Raw genomic sequence first — 22254 nt, forward strand, 5'->3', positions numbered from 1 at the left:
TGAGGAGAGGACACCTTGCCCCAAAGCTGTGGGGTGGGTGCTGGATGTTGGTTTTCAGGCAGCCCAGGCACACAAATGAGCTATGGAGCACCATGGCTACTCAAACTCAGGGCACTGGCTTGGGGCACCCAGGTCTGTGTGAACCCAGGGCAACTGTGCCAGTCACAAACCTCAATGCCCATGGAGCTGAAAAGGTACCAGGGTGAGGTGTGAGCTGAGCTGAAATTCTCATGAATCTCTGAATCCAAATGTCAGAATTCCACTCACATCTTGCTTTAGTGCTCCAAGTCTTCCGCTGGCTTTAATTCCTTTTGCTCCACATATTTCCATTTCAGAGCCACTGTGGCAAAGTTATTCTAATTCTTCCCATTTTGCTCTGTATTTGATCTCTGGGTCTTTTTACAACATGGATTGGTCAAAACGTGTTGTTTACATTTTGAATTTGCCACTACTTCATCCTTGGAATCAGTGATTCCACTTGCTTGATTGTTGTTGTTGTTGTTTTAACTATAAAAATGACAATTGAGGTGGGTTCAATTTGTAAAACATCTTGCATATAGGTATTACAGAAGTCAATAGCTTTTCTTATAAATATGCAAGTTTTGGTTACAAAAAGTATATTTTAGCTTAGTTTGAGAGAAATGGTAGCCTGATTTTTTTCATATTCAACAGTCTGTAAAACTTCATTTGTTGGGGGGCTTACAGGACTCAGCTTCAATAGAAATGAGTGACAGTAAATTCTTAACTATCAATTTTAAAACCAAACAGTTTTTAGACACAATTGGCAGGTTTTGATAAATAAGTTTTCATGGCTGGAATTCCCTCATAAACTTCCACATTTTCTCCTTGCTTGTGTAGGGAGAAGGTTTTGCCGTCTCATAACCAGGCTTTGCCTTTTTATGCCTTTGTTTCTGGTTAATATTCCTTTTGCAAGGCACATTGTCCATATCCATGATGTGCATAAGACACGTGGTAAAAAAATCCAGCAGTTGAAAGCCAAGATCAGCTAACCAAGGATCTATCCTATGAAAAGAGTTAATGTGTTATGAACCCTCATGATATAAAACAGCTGCATTTCAAAACAAGATCACTCATGAAGAATAGTTGTGCCTTTAAAAATGTCAGCATAAAAATATATTCTCATCTGTAAGAGAAGATTGTAATCCTCAAACTGTTTCCTAATGTTGTATTCCAAACACTGAACTTTGTTTTTTCATTTGTATTTGTGTTTAATAAATTGGTTTTGTTTTTCAGCCGCAACAAGGCAAGATGAATTTTGTGGAAAAGGGCAGTCTAATGGAGATGTGGTGTGTAATTTAGATGATGAATTATCAGAGCAACACAGTAGTCTGTGTTGCGGTCATTTTATTGTTCAGTGCAGTAATAGAGTTAAGTTATATTTACATTTTCTAATTATATTTTGTTATGCAAAAGATTATACGTACGTAACCTCTTGCCAAACCAAGCACTGAACTTACTTCTCTCTCAGAAAAAAAAAAAAAAAGAGAATAACTGAGACTGAAATAGAAAACAAAATAGATAATGAAAGCCCACAGAAATCACAGAGAGGCTCCACACTGAATTCCAGACAAGCATCCTGCATTTCATCATGGCCATGGCCCTCTCCTGTCCGCCAAGACTGCAGCTCAAAGTCTCCTCCTGCCAGCAGCCTTGGCCAGGATCCCTCACTCACTGCTGGTCTGGGAAACGCATCTTTATAACCCTTGGGTTTGGGATCAGTTGGAGAATGTGCTTGCTGGAGGTGGTGGCACCAAAAAACTGAAATTGTTCTCCCCTGGAAAGGTGGGTCCCATCCGAGGAGCTGCAATGGCAGCTCAGTGATCAGCATGAGCAGATGCCATCTTCCCCAGATTCCAGGAACAAAGAGTTTTTGTTCAAAGGGATGGCTCAAGTTTTGGTTCCCCTTTCATGCAGGGTGGTTACTCAGGAGCCAGGTGAGCTGCCTGGACAGTCATTTCAGAGAAAGAGAGAGGGAGGGACCCCAAAGTTTTCAACCAGTTTTTTTTTTCTCATACCTTTCTGTAGAGCAGCTGTCTTGGTTTGGAGAGGCAGGAGTCTGCTAAGAAAGGCAGGTGCCTCCCCTGAAATGGAGAATGTAAACCCTCCCCACACCTCCAAATTGCTATGAATTTTAAATTAAGGGGCTCTCAGGCAAAAATAAATATGGGAGCAGGAGATAACAGTTCTTTAATAGGGAAGAAAAATAAAAGGATAAAGTAAACAATGCAGTAAACTAAAACAACACTGACAGAGTCACAATTCAACCTGACACCCTGTTGGTCAGGGTGTTGGTAGCAGTCCCATTGGAATTGTGGCTGCAGCCCTCCTGCAGTGTCAGGGGTGGTTCTGGTGGAGCAGGGATCCTGTAGAAAAGGGTGGACTCTTCCTCTGAAGATCCAGTGGAAGAGGGAGCTGCTGTTCCTCTGGGGAATCCAGTGGAGAAGCCGTGCTGGTGTTCCAGAATCTCCAGATTATATCCAGGTAGGAATGCTTGGCTCCTCCCTCTGGGCGGAGCATCTGCCAATGGGATGCTGTAGCTCTTATCAGCCATGCAGTGACATTCAATAGTCTGTTATCAGCAGATGTCCCCACGGAGGGAGGAGTGGTTGTGACCACTCAGAGAGAGAGATAAAGAAAACTGCCCACTTGACAAAAGATAATCGGCCATGCAGATGGTAATAGGATACATCTTGCTTTGCAGTCTGGAATAGTATCCCAGTAAGCTGCTCTTTGCAGTCCTGTATTGAACAAAACCAATGTTTTTATTCATCTACTTGGACACACTGGGTCTGCCTAAGTCAACTGAGAGTCTCCAGAGGTTCCTCTCACCTCCCCATCATGAGCTTCAATAGCTGAATTTCCTGAAACCCCATTTATGTGTCTTCATAAGTGAAGGATGGCATAATCCTTATCTTTTCTTCTAGAGATAGGACTTCTAGAGCTTTTTGTTTGTTGTTTTCCATGCATTAGTTGCAATGAACACCATTTTCCTTACTTAACTGTTTCCTCAGTTTTAAATGACTGTATCTAAGTTAGACACAACAGGGTGCATTAGAAAGATATTGAGAGAATACATTAATTTATGATTCCAGGTCAAAGAGATCTTCCCCAAAATAAAGTCCAAGGCAGATTTAAACTCTGGTTCTTTTACCCCAAGGCTAGCAACCTGAACTAATACCTAGAAAAATAATAACTTTTCCAATGTTTCTTTTGATTCCATTAAGAAAAGTTCCACCTCCACATTAGGCAGCACTGTCTTTAACTGAGGGCAAAATGTTGATGGAAATTATTGTTTGCATTCTATATACCTTGATTTGGAGCTAAAATGGCAGAAGTAATTAGATACTTGACTATTCTTCCTAAATATTTTAGACATTCAGAGATAAACTCTTGGTCTCTACCATCTTACTAACAGTGGAAAAACAACAATTCTATGGTAATATTTTATATTATTGGATATATGTCAGAGCCCTGTTTGCTCCAATATTTTATAAATGTGAAAAAGTGAAGGCCCTAATCTAGAGAGTTCACACTTTCATAAATTTAAATAATTAAAATTGAATGATTGTCACAACAGATTAACTAAATCCTTGACTTCAGAGAACGCCAAAACACCATCCTAGTAATTGATTCACACCAATAAACAACAAGATTACTTTAAGCATGATATCAAGCTCTTCAAAAGGAAGGAAACTTAGGTACCTGGCCTCAAAAAATTAAGAAATTAGATTACTAAATACATCTAAGAATAGTAAACTGTTGTTAAAATGCCTACACAGCAATATTTGGTCATCTAATTCGGTCACTAAAATTCCACTGAAATTCCACTACAAAGTGGAAAATAATTTGCTGGTGATGTAGGAACATAATCCAAGAGCAAGAAATGTTATCTTTGCCCTCAAGGTGGAAAAGAACTCAAAGTGAATTGACAGGCTTATATCAACCTCTCATCATTAAGAAAGGGAGTAATGCAATTAAATGTAGTCTTATTTTGTTGAAATATTTTATGTCAGGCACAGGGTGTTCTGAGGTGATACAGATAATTAGCAGAGAAATTTAATCATCCATATCACAATGAAAGAAAAAAAATTGGCTCTTTAATCAAAAGATAGACCCACCTGATCTGAAATGAGAACGCTTCAGTATGTCTTCCAGGCTGGAAAGCCTAGTTAAAAATTAATGGAAGTTGGCAAGCATTAAATTATCTACCTAAAAGATCCTATACAGCTTCACAAATTAAATAGAAGTCCATTGATATTCACAAAATAAGTTATCTGCAGGACTAATGCATTGGAATAGTGAAATAACATATACCAAAGGCAGAATGCCTTCTGAGCAACGTTCCATCACTGGGGCTTGTGCTAAACACAAGGTTCATTTGTGGCTCCAGGTTTTCTGCTTGGTTTAAGTGGAAACTGTGCTGGTTTACCCCAGTAGAGCTTGACTCATGGTGGTGTTGAAGGTAAATTTAGGCTAGACCTGGCTGCAGCTGTGGCTTCAGTGGCAGGACTTGTGTTGATTTCAGTGGGATGAGCCTCCTTGGCTCTGAGTGCTTGGCATTTTCTTGGCAATATGTGAGATCCTTCTTGGTTCTGGGACTTGTGGTTTTGGTATCTTTCCAACTTGGCTGAAATCACTGTCAGGAGTGAACGCTTGAGTGAAGGAGATTTTGATGCTTTTTTGCATTCTCAACATAATTGTGATTAAAAAATGTAGGCTGTCAGAAGTGTATTGAAATAAAATTAAACTTGTTTCAGAGGATAAAATCTGTTGCATAACAAACTTTCAAATGTTTACCACAAGTCTGTCTGTATTTTCGTTTCATTGGTAATGAGAAAACCTTAGCACATATGTTGCTTTCAGCATACTTTATTCCAGTTAGGCTTTTGTGTGCATTTGTTTTTAAAGCTCTGTTGAGTCTCCACTTGCACTGGGAGAAGCTTGGTGGCACAGGATACTCTTAATTTAGCAATCACAAGGGGATCCTTTTGCTGGGCACTGGAATTGGTGAAGTCCAGATGGAAATCCAAAGTACATCTAAGGATGAGGATACTTGCTAGAAGAGATTAATGAGGAGTTTATCATTCTACAGCAGGACTTGTAGTTTTGGAAGTATAAAAAAACTTTAGCTCTGATTAACCAGAAGTGGTACTTGCTTGAAAAACAGGTCCCATAATGCTTCTTATTAGCATTTTCCTGTTACTGCTAGTAATTCCAATGATGTTGCTCAGATTTCCTAGCATCCCCATGCATTTAAATTTCATACGCCCAGACATGATGCAGAAATCATATTCTGAATGCTTTTCCTCCTACTCTGAATCCCTTAGCAACTTCAATTTCATTCATGGAAAAGTAATTATTTGAACTCTGTGTATTTTTAGCTTTCATTAATGGAGTTTAAAAGCTGGAAATGTGAAAAAACAAGAAGCCTTAAGGCAGAATCTATACTTCTAGTAGAAATCCTCCAGATTTTGCCCTCCTACAGCTGTCAGCATCATTTCATGCTTGGGCTGTACTACAGAGTTTATCTTCTGCTTGTCTTAGGAGGAAACCTTGTGCTCAGTCTGGACAGGGACTCATGTATGAAATACTTCTACCTAAGGAAGTGAAAATTCATTATTGTTGGGATGAGTCTGAGAGCTCCCCATCCAATCTGCTTTTGGGAGAGCACAGAAGGTTCTGCCTGGGCCAGGTGAGCACAATAAAATAAAAGGCACTGCCCCATGTGAGCCTGTGAGCTCTTGGGTTTATCATGGGCTACATGAAAGCAAGCTGGGATCTCTGCACTGACCCCATGCTCTGTTTGCAGGGAATAATTCACTCAGGGCTGGTGGGGAGTTGACTGAGTTCCAGGTGATGTGTCTCAAGCCAAATCCCTGGTGAATCTAAAAAATCACTAAGTTTTCTAAGAACTAAATGTCAAAGCACAAATGTCAGTATTTAGTGTCTCAGTATTGTCAGGAGACACCTGATGTGTTGAACTACCCACTGTTTTCCCTGGGAAATTGGTATATGAGGAATAAACTGTCCAATTATACCCTTGGAAAATACACTCCTGTTGGTGTAACAGGAACATATCAGTCTTCTCCCAAAGACAACAGTGTTCAGCTGTTCCATGGCAAACTCCCTGAACATGTGAAGTTTTAAAGTCCAACATTAAACTGAAGGGATGAGAAGTGAATGAACATGCTGTCAGAAAAATGAGGTGGAGAACAGGTCGGTAGTAACCCAAAAAAACCTAAGTATTAAAAAAAATATATCAAAAATATATATAATTCTAAAATTCAGAGGTTTCTATCATATTCACTTCTCCTTCAGGAAACAGAGGATGCTGTCTGATATAATATAATCTCCTTTTTTTCAGACTCTTCCATTTATGTTAACAAAGATGGCTTAAGCACCCTCATGCAGTAAGAGCTAGCAAATATTAACTTTTCAATAGCAGCTGCTCTGTCATTATTCTAATCTCTTGAAGAATTAGTGATCCTCAGAAGTAAATTTTAAGTTTATTTAACTGTGTATTTACTTTATCTTTCCCTCCAGTTTCTTCTCTGGAAGACTAGCCAAGACTTCCTTACAAGTCAAGACTAGAAGCTGTAAATACTTGGGCAAAGTTTTAGGATATTAGGAGTGAAGATTTTTCAGAAAAGTCATGTAGCTTGGCTTGAACAATGAAATTCTCAGAATTGATCCACTTAGGAAGAAAATCTTATTACTTGCTGTAATTCTCTGAGGGTTTTTTTCAGTGCTGCAATACTAAATGCTTTTAAGGAATATGTTTATTCCATAAGAGTATTTGGAATTACTAAAGCTGTTTCTGACTTATTTAGGATTGCACAGTGTAGCACTCAACCATTTCATTTGGGATCCCACCAATTCTGTTCCTCTTGAATATTATAATTTAATAACAAAGCAAGTGCTAGAGACAATCTTTGCCTCAGCTGTTGTCTCCTCTTCTTGGCACTCATTTGACCACATCTGTGGTTCTGTTTTGAGGCCTCACTGCAAGACTGATATAAATTGGAGCAAGTTCAGCAGAAAGCCCCCAGGATGGTCAGGGACTGGAGCATTTAACTCTGGTAGAGGGGCTGGGGGAAGTGGACTGGTTCGGTCTGGAGAAGAGATGTGTTTGGGGGGACCTGGCAGCATCTTTCCAATTATGTGGGGAGGATTTTGAGAAGAGAGAACCAAGCTCTTCACAGTGAGGTGTGTCAGGAGGATGATAAGCAACAAGCACAAGTTGAAACAAGAAGAGTTCAGACTGAATGAAGGGGAAATCTTTATCCCCGTGAGAGCAGTCAGCCTTTAGAACAGGTTGCCTGGTGAGGCTGAGCAGTCCCTGCAGGATTTCAGCATATGGCAAAGCTCTGAGCAACCTGGTCTGACCCAGAGCTGACTCTGCTTCAGCAGGAGGCTGGGGTGGAGACTTCCTGAGCTCCTTCCACTCTGAGTGATGTTTGATCTCAAGCCTTTGGGATGGGTTCCTCCTCAGCATTTCTACTGGGAGTCACCAGCTTTCACGAATGATGCTTTACAGAAAGGGCAGATCAGTCTTCCTCCCTGCTCAGCTCAGACTGTGGGCCCAGTGAAGGGAATTAAATGTGCATCACATGACAGAACAATGTGCTGGGGACCTGGTGGGATGCAGAGGATGGAGAGAACTCAGAGCAAAAGAGTAATATGGCTTAGCCCAATCTTAGAGAACACAGTCTTGAAATTAAGTTTGGACAGAAGCCTGGGCATAGGCTTGTGGCATCAAGCTGACAGGTAGAAGACAGGATCCTCACAAAAAGGTTTGACAGAAGAAAAAGCCATTTGTTGCATTTTGAAAACACAAATACTTTTATTGGAGACAGTAAAAAGTAACCTTAAATTAAGGAGAGGAAGTGAAATCCTGATGCTCTTAAAACTGCCTCTTAGTACAACAGCTCTTGCATTTGTCTGTGGTCTTACATTCTCAAAAGATTTTTCTTTCAAAATATTGAAAAAACGAATGTCTGTGCTCTGCAGCCAGCTAATACTTTGTGAAATTAATTCTTTCCTTCTATTCAGAAGGACTGTTCCTAGGCTTGTTTGGAGAGTCAAGAGATCCAGCATCAAATGCATTGAATGAGTTTTATTTGATAAAATAAATTCTCCCAGTCTCTTATCAATGTGGCTTTAAATAAAGTATTGTGAATAGGATGTAAGCATTGTAGCCTGTGTTCCTTCTCAGATAAAGAAAGTCAGCCTCAGAGTACTGAAACCCACAAAGAATAGAATATCTATGAGGCTTTATTTTTTTTTTCCTAGATCTCATTCTGTGAGAGATGTAAGAAAAGTACATTTTCTCAAAATGGCCTATAAAAATGTTGGGGGATGAAGTTGCCATGCTGGTGTTGTCATAGTACCTGAGGTACAGAGGCTATCTCTAGATCAGATTTAAAATGAAAACTTTCTGATTTCCCAGGATTTCCCTCCTGTTATGCACCTTAGATACAAATGGACAGATTGCAAAAAAACCCAAAAAACCCTTTTTGTACAGGGGTTTCACTTCAGACCTTGCTTTTAAGATGCAGCTGAGTCTGGGCCAAACCTTCCCCCATTCATATCAAAAGTAAATGTACTGGCAAAGGAGGTGCACTGAGACTAAAGCAAGGAATGCAAAAGTAATGAATTTTCACATTTTCCCTCTGAGAAAAAGCCTGATATGATGAAGGAATTTTTTCATGTTTTATTGAGGTTTCCTGGGCTAGATCTCTGGTCTTAAATACAGAGGCTTTTTAGCTACTTAAATCATACTACTTTATTGGGTCCCAGGGTGATTGTCTGTCCTTCCACATCATTCAAAGGAAGCAAAAAAATATGTTCCCTACAAAAATACAGAAGAAATATCAGATCATCTTTCCGCATTCACCATGTCACTTCCTAATAATAAAAAAGTTGATTCCTTGTTCAGTGAGAGTATTTGTTGCAGCTCCAGCGAATTCCCATTAAAATGACATGGAGAATATCCATCAAGAAGAAAAGCTCAAAAGATGTCTGAATGGTGGATGATAAGGAGTCCAGTCAGATTAATACACTTGAGGGAGTTATGTGGTGGTATCACTTGTAGCTGCCCTGAAAGTCCCAAATCTGAAGGAAAATGTCATTGACTGTTTGAACAGAATCACCTGGCCACAGCCTGAGGTAGAAATCTGCAGCACATCTTAGTCTCACACTTCCAGATCTGAGACCAAGCCTTGGCTATTCCATCAGCCAAGCAAAAGTGATTTAGGAGTGAAAATTACCAGCCAAGGTCGTGATCAGTACAACCTGAACTCTCTGGGAACACGAGGGATGCAGTTTTGGAATCATAGAAAGCAACAGGCAAGTCATTCGTTGAAGAGACATTTTCATCATTAATTAAAAGGGTCACTCTGTCTGGGGTGCTGTGATCCTTCAGGCTGGAAGAGGCCCCAGGAAATCTCCAGCCCAACCCAACCCAACCCTGCTCAGAACAAGGTGACCTCTCACTTCAGACCAGGCTGATCAGGGCTTTACCCACTCAGCTCTGGAAACTTCCAAGGGTGGACTCTGGTCATAAAACTTATCAGAGTCTTCTATGTCTTTTGTCAAAGTGTCAAATAAGTCAGAAAATAAGAATTAAAAGCTATAAACAAGAATTCTCTCTCATAAGGTGTTTGGCGTTTTTCCACAGCATCATCAGTGTCATTTTGTACAACGCCTAAAAACATTTTTGTTTCCTGTTTCTGGAAATTTCTGGATTATAGGGTCAGCCTTCAATGGCAGAAGTGGAAACACAGCAATGTATAATTCCAGCCAAATGGACCCTGGTTGATGTTTAATAAAAGAAAAAGCCCTAGATATTGTCAGTGGTAAACTAAGCATTTTGCCAGTAATCTCAACTTTAAACAAAGCTGTTTTAATCAAGATAATTGCTACTTTTATGCCAATAGTGCATAAATTAAATATGAAATGAAAATAAGAGATAAACACTGCAACTGCATTATGACAAATCTGAGGTAAAAATATGCAAAACCCCACTACTGCCAGAGTTCAATGTATGGTGAGTATTTCTATTGGTGTATGAAGTCATGCAGGAGGGAAATGGGACTATTAACAGTCAAGCACAGATATATTTTGCATTTCTTTGTAATTACAAACACCTAAGGGTAAAAACTGAGATGGAAGAGGATCTGCCTGATAAAACACCAAAATTAGAGAAATCAAGACCAGAGTTTGAGGAACAAAATGAAGAACTTCCTGTTCAAAATGCATCTTGTGTAAAGTATAAGCCATTCCCAAATAAAAACAAGGGAGAGAGTAGTCAAGATCTTCAAGTGAGGAGTGGGATTTTTCCAACAAAAACTCTCACAGGTAACTCTCAAAGGTTCCAGCATCACCTGCCATTGGCACTTCCCACAAGTGTCCTGGAGCATCACTTCTCCCATTGCCATCATTTCTGAGAGATCTGCTTAATGTCTTGCATGAGATTTTGTATTTAAATATCTTTCAACAGCTGGGTGGCTTGAAGAAAACTAGAGTGTGAACAACACTCTGAGATTGCACAGGTTGTGTCCTATTTCTAGTGAGCACCCATTGCCTATGAAGATGCTGCAGACTGAGAAGGAGCAGAGTTCAAAGTGCTACAGATGGGCATAAAACAAGGATGCATGGACATGTCTGCAGTTCCCTCACTGAAAAAAAGAAAGAAAGGCCTTTTGGTTTAGCCGTTGGCTTGGTTAAACCTTGGATGATAAGAAGAGTTCCTGCTTTTTCTTCTCAGATATTAAGCAAATCACTTCTCAGTTTCTTCTCTCCTTTTGTGTGAGCAACAGGCAAAGCATCCCCTTTCCTGTGAAATCAATGGACACCTAATTCTCCTGAAATGTAATTACTTCTGGTGCATCAGGGAGAGACAAGAGACACCACACTCCACAAGGATTATTTTTCTGTGTGCAAGCTGAGGTGTGAGCCTCTGGGATGTGTGGCAAGGCTCTGTCCCTGGAAAGCTGCACCAAGAGGAGCAGGGACCACGTTCTCACAAGGGCAGCAGGATCACAGTATTCCAGCCACCTGTGGGGCAGCGGGACTGCAGCGACAGCCAAGGGAAACCTCTCACAAGTGTGGGCACCTCTGCAAAGGCACAGAGGCCACGGCCGGGTCCATCTGCAGCCAGCGCGGGCAATGCCCTTGGCTTTGCATTTCCCGTGGGGGAACCGAGCTCCGGCATCCCCCTGCCCGCTCCTGCGGCGTGCCGAGGGCTCGCCCCGGATCCCAAACCCTGGCGCTGGGACAGTGCCTGGCAGCTCCGCATGCCCCGGGAGCGCCCCGCGCCGTGTCCTGCGGGCTGGCAGCCGAGGGTCGGGGGGCTGCGGGCGGGCCGGGGCGCAGCCATGGAAACGCGCCGAGCATCCCCCGCTCCCCGCGGCAGCGCCGTGCTATTCCATTCCCCACCCTCCCTGCACCAGCCGTGGCCTGGCCGGGGCCGCGGCGGCTCAGCCGGTGAACAGTTAACGCCGGAGAGGCGGCTCCTCTCCCCGCACCCTCCCCGGTTCCTGTTGTAAAAAGCGTGTGTAACCCCCCCACGGGAGAGCGGCGAGCCGGGCACGGCCAGCGGAGGGGGCGAGCGCCCCTCCGCCTACTCCAGCTCCCCTCTTTTTTTATTTATTGCCTCCAAACCCTCCCTTTCTCTGCAACTGCTCTGCGGGGTGGGCTCGGCTCGGCGGGACCGCCCGGGCCCGGGGCGGCGGCCGGGCATGGCCGGGGCGGGGGGCGTGTGTGCGGCTCCCTCCTGCCCACCCCGCCCCGCCGGCTCCCGCAGGGCAAAGCCTGGATCCGGGTGGTGACAGAGCTGGGTGTCCCCGCTGCTTCCCGCCTCGCCTCTCTTCTGACAGGGGTGTTTTATTTTTATTGCCTTTTTTTTTTTTTTTTTTTTTTTCCCCTGGCCTTTCGGTCAAAAGGAAAAATATATATTGAAAAGGGTGGGGAAGGAAAAGATAGCAAGCAGGCACCCTCCCCCCTGCGCTGCTCGTAGTCCCCTCCAGTCCACACCAAAAAGAGCCATCGCAAGTGCACGCCAGTTCTTCACCAAAGTGATCCAGCCGCTGGATTAAGTAACTCTCGGGGAACAGCACACGCACGCACACACACGGCAACAATGAAGGAAAAGGCAATGTTTCAAACGGCTAAAATGCAAGGGAACATGCTGGTAAGTGGCTGCTGCTGGCGCCGCCGGTGCCTGAGTGCGTGTCGGGGCTCCCCGCTCGGCGCTGCCGGAGCCGCGGTCGGTGCCGAGCCCCCGCTGTGGGGCTGGGCTGCCCGGGGACGCAGGAGAGGGGCTGTGCTTGCTGTCCCTGCCCCACAGCGTGGCGTCTGTCCCCCCGCCGAAGGGGTCGCGGGGGATTTGGGGCTGCTGGGGTGTCCCCCTTTGCCGGGGGAGCGGGGCTCGCTGGGGCTCCGCGCCCCGGCACGGCCAACTTCGCCAAGTTGATGACCACGGTGTGTGTGCGTGAGCTGGGGGCTGTGCGGGCTGCCTCGCCTTCTCCCCCCGGCATTACTACTAGAAACATTTGTCTTCATGCCATTAAAAAAAAAAAAAAAAAAAAAAAAAAAAAAAAAAAAAAAGGCAAAAAAATCCCCTACTCAGGATGCCTTTCCAATAATCCCCCTCCTCCCTTACGGAAAAAATCAAAGCATGCAGCTGCTGTGGCGGAAGAAGCGCTGGTTGCCATCTTGTGCTGATGGAAATGTATCGGTGCGCTGTGCCGGCTGGCCTGACCCGCGGGGGCCGGGGGTGCCGGGGCCCCGCATGCGGCGGCTCCGCAGCCGGGAGGAGCTCGCTGCGGTGGGGCGGGGGCGCGCCGCAGCCTGGCAGAGGCTTCGGGGTCCTTCGCCCTCGAAACGACTCCTTTCATATCACCTGAAGCTCATAAAGGGTACCTGTTGGTCTCCTGTCCCCTCTCTGCTCAGGCAGAGCGCTCCTGTGTGTGTTTTGCCTCCCCTGTGAGGGGAAATGCTGGTATTTAATAAAAAGGTGGTATCTGCTTCTCTCGTGCCTTCTGCTGATGTGTTCAAGAAGCAGGCAAAGTATTCACCATCCTTTAAGCAAGTTCTGTAGTAAAATGCTTTGCTGGCTTTTTAAGGAAGTGCCTCCTTTTCCAACTCCAATAATATTGCTTTTTCCAGCAGTAGTGTTTAAGAGGAAGGTGCAATGCTATGTGACCTGTGAATTCAAGTAAGGGAACTGAACAGGAACTTCTGCAAACATTTTTTTTTTCCAAGAGAATTGCACAGCCTGTGTGATTGCAGTGTGCTTCTTTTATTGTGCTTTTTAAAAGCCTGGGGAATATCTAGTGCTGGAACTTTTTCAACACGGAAAAATTTAGATTATTATCTGCTTAAGCTACTCATCCTAGTGGTCATTATAGCCTTTGGTTAGAATGTTCTCTATCAGTAAGAAAAAATAATCAGCCAGCTGAGATGACATTGTCTGATTCAAGTACAGGGTGAGCCTAATTCACATACACAGAATGTGTAAAATCACAGAATTAATAAAAACCTCTTGCACATTTTCCTTGCTGGTCTCTGAAGTCAGGGAATGAGGAGCAGGCAGGGATTCCCCCACTGCCACTCAGCGCAGGGCTGGAGCTTCTGCTGGGATTTCTACCTGGTGCTTCAGAGCGTGGCAAAATGGATCCACACATCCACAGCTCTGCAGGATGAGCAAAGGCTGGGAGATGGATCTGCACTAGGGGCTGCCCACAACTCCAGCCTTCAGCCACACACAGTAGTTTTTGCCTCTGACTCAGACAGGAGCAGGATCTGCCCCCTCAGGGTGCTAAGTCACAGTTACTTCTGTCACTTGGGGCAGCCTCCCTGGACTTGAATGCAAGGTTTTTCTTCAGAGACCTCATTTTTGAGACATTGGACATCACATTTAAAGGCAGGCAAACTGTTGTATTTGATTTTGGTGGGGGAGACGGGTGGTTTATTTAGATCATGTCTGTTTTTATGGGCCACCACAACCAAACACACACCTGGTTTCTGTGTTAGTCTGTGGTTACAGCTGGATCTGTAGTTTATTTAAGCAAGAACCAAGTTTAGGTGAATATTTGAGCTCTAAGATACTAGATGTTATATTTCTGCAAGATAGTATTTAGCAGACCTCATTCTGAAAACTGAGGTATGCCTTGGATGGAAGTTCCAACAAGTTAAGCCTAGTACTTTCTCCTTTTCCTTAAGCTGTTGTTTAAAAATAGTGTTTTTGCTTTTCTATCACTTTTTTTACAATTAAAATGAGAGTCCTGAAGTACACATGTCAAATCCTATGCTGTGGATGTCCTCCCTCAGATATTGGCAGTGATTTAGGATACAGGGTTAGGGTGTGGGGAATCCCAGGAGGTGCATTACAGTGTGCCCTGCAGTAAGTGCCTCAGCAGAATTCAAACAGTCATTGAAAATTCAAAGCCCACCATGACTTTTTTTTGTTTGTTTGTTTTCTGGCACTTTTGCTGTTGCTTAGAATCCTGACAAGCTTCTAACTACATATTGATTTCTCTTCTCTTTAAAAATCTTTGTTAAATTGAGCTATTTCATTCCTAAAATGATGTGACAGCAGGTGATAATACTGACACACTGGTCCCTGGCCATGCAGTGGACCCTTTTTAAGTGTGGTAATAGCTCATGGAGTCACTACACCTGTGATTTCTTTATTACCTAATTAGACCAGCAAAAAACGAAGCCATTCTTGTGACACTGAGATATATGTTTTTATCCCTGTGGCAGTATTTTACCAGGGCTTTGTTTGGTTTTTTGGGTTTTTTTCTTTAAACAACAGTATTTACCTGGAAAGGTGCCTATTTTTATTTTACTGCTGTATTTCCCATTCATCATTTGAGCCAGGGGAATGCAACTTACAGAAATAGCTCAGGCTCTTACAATGGGATTTCTCTTAATTCTACATAAAAGCTGTAGGGAGTGATTGATACACAGTGGTTTCTCCTGGTAAGAACTGACATACCCTTGAGTTTTCCACAGTGTATTTGAAGTTAATGTGCAACAATATGGTATGGAGATAAATGTTTATCACTTTTGGAAGTAAATTTAATGCACTTGCATTTTATCCTCACTCTAGGTATAGCTATATAATGTATTTGATTAAAATATTCCAGATTTCTTCCTTACATGTCCAGTTGTCAGGTGAAGGACAATAATGCCAACTGCATGTTTTATTCTACACTTCCCTGTGCTTCCCCAGGGTCTGATCTATCATGTACACAGGCTTTTTGTTTGGTTTTAGTTGATTGATTTGCAAAGAAATGTATCCAAAAGAGCTGTTTGGAAGAGGGCCTTGTCTGTAGTGCCAGATTCTTCTCTTACACGCACTCATGAAAATCCCAATTTGTTAGAGGTACAGTTGCAACAAGGGCAAAAAGGAGCTACCACCTTTGGTTGTAGACAATTAGGTGAGAGAAAAATGGGCTTGGAGGGGTACAGAGGGGTCTTGAAGGCAAATTAATGTGCTGTGTGTGAGCAGGCTGTTACTTTGGCACACTTAGTGGTCAGTGGGAGCAGTGAGCACCCTGCTCTATCTATGTGAGTTAGAAGGATATTGCTGTGAAACTTGTGTTCTGAATTTCAGTCTAACCTGCAGTTGCTCAATTGTTTGGAAGCTGCCAAGAGGAGCCATGGTGGATGTGTCATGTTTCTGCTTTACTCTGATGAAAAAATCTATGAATAGGGCAAAAGGGACAGTTTGGGTTCAATGACAGGAGATGAAGGGGAGTCTGGAGATTTAGATTTTCAGTTTGACCATTTAAATTCCAGCTCTGATAGCTGCAGTTTTGATGTACATATATAAAACCCAAATAAAATAAGCCCAGTGACAACTGTTATCTCCTCAGAAGTTTGCTAGCACCTCTGAGGCCTCAGAGACCACAAGGGTACAATTGACATGAAGACTGAGCTACTCTGTCATCCCAGGAGTGCTCCTGCTCTTCCTTGAGAAACACGACTCTGGTGCCTCTCAGGAGCAATAAATTCTTACTAAAATAAATAAGATCTTGGTGTTCCACTGTGATTTCCCTTATTTGCCATAATTTACCTACAGGTGTGTTTCTTGCAGTGTTCAGCCACATGGTGCTGAAACAGAGTGAAATTCTTCTCAGCCAAAAACGCAGTTTTCCTAACAAGGGCTAAAGAAGCTGGGTAAAGATTAATTTTTTTTTAAACTCACACTGAAGTGGTGGTTTGTGATCCAATGCAGCTCCCTGCTACTTTAGCCTTCCCTATGTCTTGTATTCAGCTTGACTTAGGAGCCAGATGCAATCCAGATTTTGTGTCCTATTCCTCAGTTGTCTGCTACCTCAGCTGAAACACAGGGAGCTCCTGAGCTGAAGGAAAAGGAGCTGTGGTAGCAGTTCCCAGGTGAGCTATCATGAGTTCAGCTGAAGTTTAAAGCCAGGCAGGAATTCAATTGCTGATACTACAGCAAGAGTTGCAGCGGAAAAAAAAATAAAATTCTTTGGGACTGCGGCTGGAAGGCAAGTTATGTTTGGAGGACTGTGACATTCTCGTATAATTTCTGGGTCAGGCACAAAGGGAAATAAGGGTTCCCCTTTGTTATGTGCAGCAGGTGTACAATCCATAGGAGGTGCTGGAATTGCTGCATTGTGGGGAAGCTGTAAGATATGCTGAAACTGTTCCAATATCAGGCTGCTAGTTGGTGGAAATCAGGAGTCTTTTTACATTTAAGGTGGGATGGCAGACAGCTCCACAAGATTTGTAGGATCCTAATATTATCCATGTAATGTAGTGTCCTTTTAGATACATCCTTATTTAGGGGATAGAGAAGTTCAAAGCCTGGAATTCTAAGAGACCAACTAAAGTTGCAGGACCTATGAGAAATACAAGGTGCCAGGCTGTCTCAGAATAACTTTGGGAGCTGTGGGAAGCACTACACATTGCTGGCTCTTTATTTAGCACTGTGAGATTGAAGGAGGGCATGTGGTCTAACTCTAATTTTCACTGTCAGAAGGGTTCAAAATCTTGAATCTGATGGTGCTCCTCACCCCTGCATCTTTTTCTTCAGTGTTCCTCGGCAGCTTCTCTGGTTCTTCTTATGCAAGGAAAAAGGTGCACTTTGTGTTAATTTCTCCCTTCCTCCTCTGAGTTGTCTGACTTTTCACAGGATAGTCTGTCTCCTCCCTCTCTTTCTGAATCTTTTCACTGTTTTCCCAAATAGTAAAGGGGAAGAAGTTGAAGGGACTGTTATGATTTTAATGAATGACAGCTGAGTAGGTGGCTGTAGAGCCCTGAGCAGCAACAGAGCCACAGAGCTGTCTGTGCAGCTAGAAAGGCAGCATTTGTGTTTGAGAGGTTACATTTATTCATTAATGAAGTCTGGATTTGCTTGTTAAGATAAATACCTAAAATGTAAGTTTTGTAGATGTTGATGGCCTGAGGCTTTATTTGATGAGGAGAGCTTCTCTTTCTGTGCTGTGGAATGAGTCTCTCAGCTGCCAGCAGATACTACACAGCACGATTCAAGTGTCACTCTTGCATATCTCAGAGGTCTCATTGCTTGGCAGAGCTTTGCCCTCTCAGTATTAGCATCACTGATTATGTAAAGGGGAAGGCAGCAGAGCATCATGCCCCAAGAACAACTCTAGTTTGTACACAACCCTTATAGTGCCAACAGGGTGTTTAATGCAGCTGACAAAGACAAAACAAGATTCAAAGCTGGAAGTTGGAGTTAGAGCATTCCAAACTAGAAGAGAAAGTGCCTGGTTTTTACTGTGAAGGTGATGAACTGCTGGAACAGTCTCCATGGGAGTGTGGTAATTCTTCATTAGAACAAGATGGGCATAGGATTCCTCTGACTAAACACTGGCTTCTTCAGTATAGACATTTATATCTAAGTTAGTCAGCCTGGGCTCTCTCTACAAATTAGTCAGTGGAGTCTGGGCCATGATTCATCCCATCTTCATGTAGATTGTGAAATGGGCCAGAGTACCTGCACTCTGAAATGCCAACTTCTCTCCATTGACTCAAGGAGTTATGGGGTACAAGCTGAACCGTAAACATCTACCCTGCACATATCTAAGTGATGAGTCTGTCTGTTGCTTAAACATAGTCATAGATATTCCAGAGCATCCTCAGTGAAGCTAAGAACCCTTTTCCAGTCTCCTCTGTTACATCAGACAAAACCCACTCTGCACGTCTGCCCAGGGTTTGTCAACTACATCTGCAGTAGCACGTGAAGATAGATGAGCTCCACATTTGGAGCTTTGCTCTTCTGCAAGCTTGTGCAGAAGCAGATCCAGTCTCCCAGCAGCACAGCCCAGCTGCAGCAGGAGAGGAGCTCCATCTCAGAAAGATGCCATCCTCTAGCAGAAATCTCTTGGTCTGTAGTTTGTGTAAACTGAGCTGTCCTAGAACATTATAATGCACCTTTGGCTTTAGAATTATATAATCCAAGTGGTTTAATGCCATCACAAATACAATATGAGGATTTATTCTTCTAGGTCTGTGTTTGCATGTGTGCTGTCTGTACAGTATTGTACTACACAGTGACTCACGTGAGATTAACAAGCAAAGCCCATTTATTAAATTGTTTTATGTACTCTAAATCTCATGTAATCCACTAATGCATAATGCTGTCACTTAGTAAGCTTGGCATTCCTTCCCAATGGAGCATTGCATTTAGCAAGTTCCCATAGTACTCAGTCCTTTTGAAAAGGGTGCAGTTGAGAATGCAATTTTAAAAATAAATCTGAACTATTAGAGCCTGAATGCTTACAATACACGGAGAACTGGGACCCAGCTGTAGCATGCATTCACCTGTAGATTGCATAGATTTGCTAACCTCTTAAGGAGGCTGTACAGACAGACCTTGCATTGTAGCATGCAAAGTTTGCTTTTGTAGTGTCCTCTTGCCCTTGGAGCAGATTATCAGGATTATGTCTAAATTCTGCTTTTGCAAAAACTGGCTTTGTGCCTCTATGGAGATACTGGTGAAGTCTTGGGAATTCCTGGAGCACCTGTGTTGTAATGCTTATGCTGTGCTCTGGGAAGAAGTGTGTGCCTTGCTGGTGATTTCTGAGCACAGCATTTTCCCTATGGCTTCAGTATGCCCAGCAATATCCTCTTCATCACTACAGAGGTGAAGAGTGGGAGCAGAAGCAGTGGAATTGCCTGTCATATCTTGATCAGAGGGATAATTATTATCTGTGGATCTGGATTTGAGTCCAACTCTCAGTTGTGAATAGTTGGTTCTCAAGTTGCCCACTTGCAAGGCATGATAGAAGAGCTGCAGTCTCTGCATCTCTAGCGGCTTGTTCAGGATTTTGTTTGTGAGAAGACCTTTTTCATAGTGTGCCTCTGTTTCTATGAAATATTCCCACCCTCTCATCCCTAATTACTATGGAATGATGATTTAAGTGGTTATACTGAGATGCACACAAATGTCCACTCAAAGCAAGTGTGAGAAAAGAAACAATTCAAGACAGTGGGATGAGCTGCAGTGGTGAACATTGCAAGCCCAGGTCAAGCACTGGATGCCAAACAGACAGGTCAATGCTGGGGAAAATCCCTCTCAAATCCCAGGGAATACTGGCCAGGAGATTTTGTCAACTCAGGCATGTGTAGACAGACTTGGCATGAATTCCAGTCACATACTGCATAGCCTCATTCTGTAGTCATTATTCAGCACTTACTCAAGCAAAACTTTTGCCAAACTTAATGGGTTTACCACTCCTGCTGAAATGAGTAAGACTTCTGTCTGAGGCTCAGGTGCTTTCAGATCTGAGTCTCAACACATAACCCAGACATGTCCTGTGTCACCAGGGATTTTCAGTAATTTTTAAAAGGTAACAGCAGTGAAATATACTGCAGTTGATGAGAAAAAGATAAAATGGGTGAACTGCATGATAAGAAAGCAAGCAGGAGAAAAGAAGAATGACATGGTCAAGACAGGCACTCTGTATATTTTACTCCATCTCATTTTGTAAGTTGTCCCCCATGGAAGGCCCCGTGAGCTGCTCCATCAGCTGCTCCCCAGAGCATGCTGCGTGCCTGCATTTCTGCTTATGTTTGTTTTAGTGATGATGCTAAACTAGAAAACATGCTGAAAATTAAAGATTTTTATTTGTTTATCATTTGGGACTGATGTTATTAAAAACGTGGAGAAAAATTGAAAATACAGCTTGGCATATTTTCTGTAAATACTGAGTAGTTTTCTCCAGCCTATGATATAACCAAAGTAACCTAGAAATAAGCTTGTATTGCCTTTTTCTAGTGTCTAATTATAAGGATATAAAAAAATATGCTCATAATAATGCCTTCTCATCTGGCTGTGAGGGGGCTGAAAGTACTACTTAGGAAGATCTAGTCTGTAAAGCAAGTGATTATAATGCAGGAGTATGACTATTCATGAGCTCTGAATTTATTGACTCTGTTAAAAACTGGATCTGTGGTCTACATGAAGGATGTATAAAATGCTGTGTGTATCAGAAATTAATTGTAGTTCATATCAGTATGACTGAGCCTTTCCTGATCTCACTATTTAAAGTTTTTTATCAGGGAGGAGAAGTTCATGTTATATTCTCTGTTGATTTTGATTTATTCTCTGTGCATTTTATTTCATTTGCATTAACCATGTACATCTACATTTGTAATGCATTGAAAACATCATTAAAGATGATCCATTTTGGTTGGATTTGGCCATTATGAATCAAAATCTTTAAAAGTTTCTAGAAAGTTTAAAATTAAAATTTTCTCCTCTTTTTTCTAGTATCTTGGGTTTTATAGATATGCCTTGATTTGTTTTTTGGGTTTTTTTGCATTTTTTATTTATAAAGAGAGTTTTTCTCACTATTTTTCTACTCAAATTTTAACAGAATTGCAGTCTGGGTAGGGAAAGGAGACCATTGGTAATATATAAGGGTAGCAAATAAATCACACGCAACAGCAATTAAAGGAAAACTCGCGTCCTCCAGAGGCGTGCTCCTTGTTATGTTCCCTGTTCAGAGCGTACTTAAGCACCTGTTTAACATTAATGGTAAGCATATGCTTAAATGTTTCTGCTGACTTGGGAGTTATGAGAAGCCTGCCTTGCACACACAATAGTTGCACAGCCCATTTTCCATCTGTGTGTGAGCCCAGAGCATGGTGCTAGCTGAGCATTTTCCAGGTTAATTAGATTGGCATAACAAGATCCCTGGTGGACTCTGTGCAGTCATCAGCTCTTCTGTGCTCTCTGGCTGTTGGGAGCTCTGCTTTGAGTTGTGCATCTTGTGCTGGTAACTGAAACAGAATATTGCACTCTATTTCACCAGTGTGCTCAAATGGAAACGGAATTGAATGGATTGCAAGTGCACCATAAATACAAATTTGGCTCTATATTGCTAGCATGAATATGGTGCATCCTTCAAATGCACAGTGTCTACCAAGGACTATTTATTCTACAGAGCTACCAGTAATGGTTCTGCTTTCATGAATTATGCATGTGTTTGTCCTTAAGCCTCACCTGGATGTGATATGGAGTGTTTAAGATTTGAAGCTGGCTGTATGTATAAATTGTAGATATTTTTCATAAAATATAAAGTCCTTACAGGTTTCTTTGTGATATTAGAATCCATCGTGCTTGTGTCTACAATAAAAAAAAAAATGGAATCAAAAGAATTCTAATTCAGTACAGGAGAAAAAAAGAGAGCTTGATGCTCAAGAGTCTCTCAAGAAAAGGCAAAATTATGTGAAGTCAAAGGTGATCTATTCATCTATTCAATAAAGCAAGTAAGATGAGATAGAGGCAGAGAAATCCATCTATGGAAAAATAAGGGGTTATTGTAGGAATAAGGGAGTTATTGTTTACCAAATGTGGGGGCATTCTGACCCTACAGAATGCCTAGAAGCAACTTGCCAAAGTGTAAAAATGTAGCAGCGAACATCACATTATCTATTCTGGTCTTCTGATGGATTGAAATTAGGAGAAAGAGCACCCGCTTTCAGGGAGATATTAAATAGATGTGGAGGAGTATGATCATTTTACCTCAATTCAGTGGCACAAAACTTAGCTTTTCAGTATTTTCAGGGAGAGGCTGCCTTGGTTTCCTCTAAAGTTTCCCCTGCTCTCACCATTTGTACTGTTCTATTGTGTTTGAATTTCTGGTTTCTAGAGAGTTTCCTAATATTTAATTTTCACATTCAGGTACATTGGTTGGTTTAGCCTAATCCCTTAAGTTTTTTTAA

General features: G+C 42.4%; 1 protein-coding gene across 2 annotated transcripts in view; it reads left to right on the plus strand.

Annotated features, from left to right (window-relative positions):
- Positions 1–22254, plus strand: part of DPP6 (dipeptidyl peptidase like 6) — a 574879-nt gene that overhangs the window by 50348 nt on the left and 502277 nt on the right. Inside the window, exon 1 of one of the 2 annotated variants that reach the window (XM_063181626.1) lies at positions 11963–12214. The exons of the other annotated variant lie outside the window; for it this stretch is intronic. Coding sequence (XP_063037696.1) covers positions 12164–12214 — 51 coding nt within the window. The 5' untranslated portion in view covers positions 11963–12163. Of the gene's footprint in view, positions 1–11962; positions 12215–22254 lie in introns of those variants that run through there. 2 annotated transcript variants of the gene reach the window in all.

The sequence above is a fragment of the Melospiza melodia genome, chromosome 1, assembly GCF_035770615.1.
Source record: "Melospiza melodia melodia isolate bMelMel2 chromosome 1, bMelMel2.pri, whole genome shotgun sequence".
In the NCBI taxonomy this organism is placed as follows: domain Eukaryota; kingdom Metazoa; phylum Chordata; class Aves; order Passeriformes; family Passerellidae; genus Melospiza; species Melospiza melodia.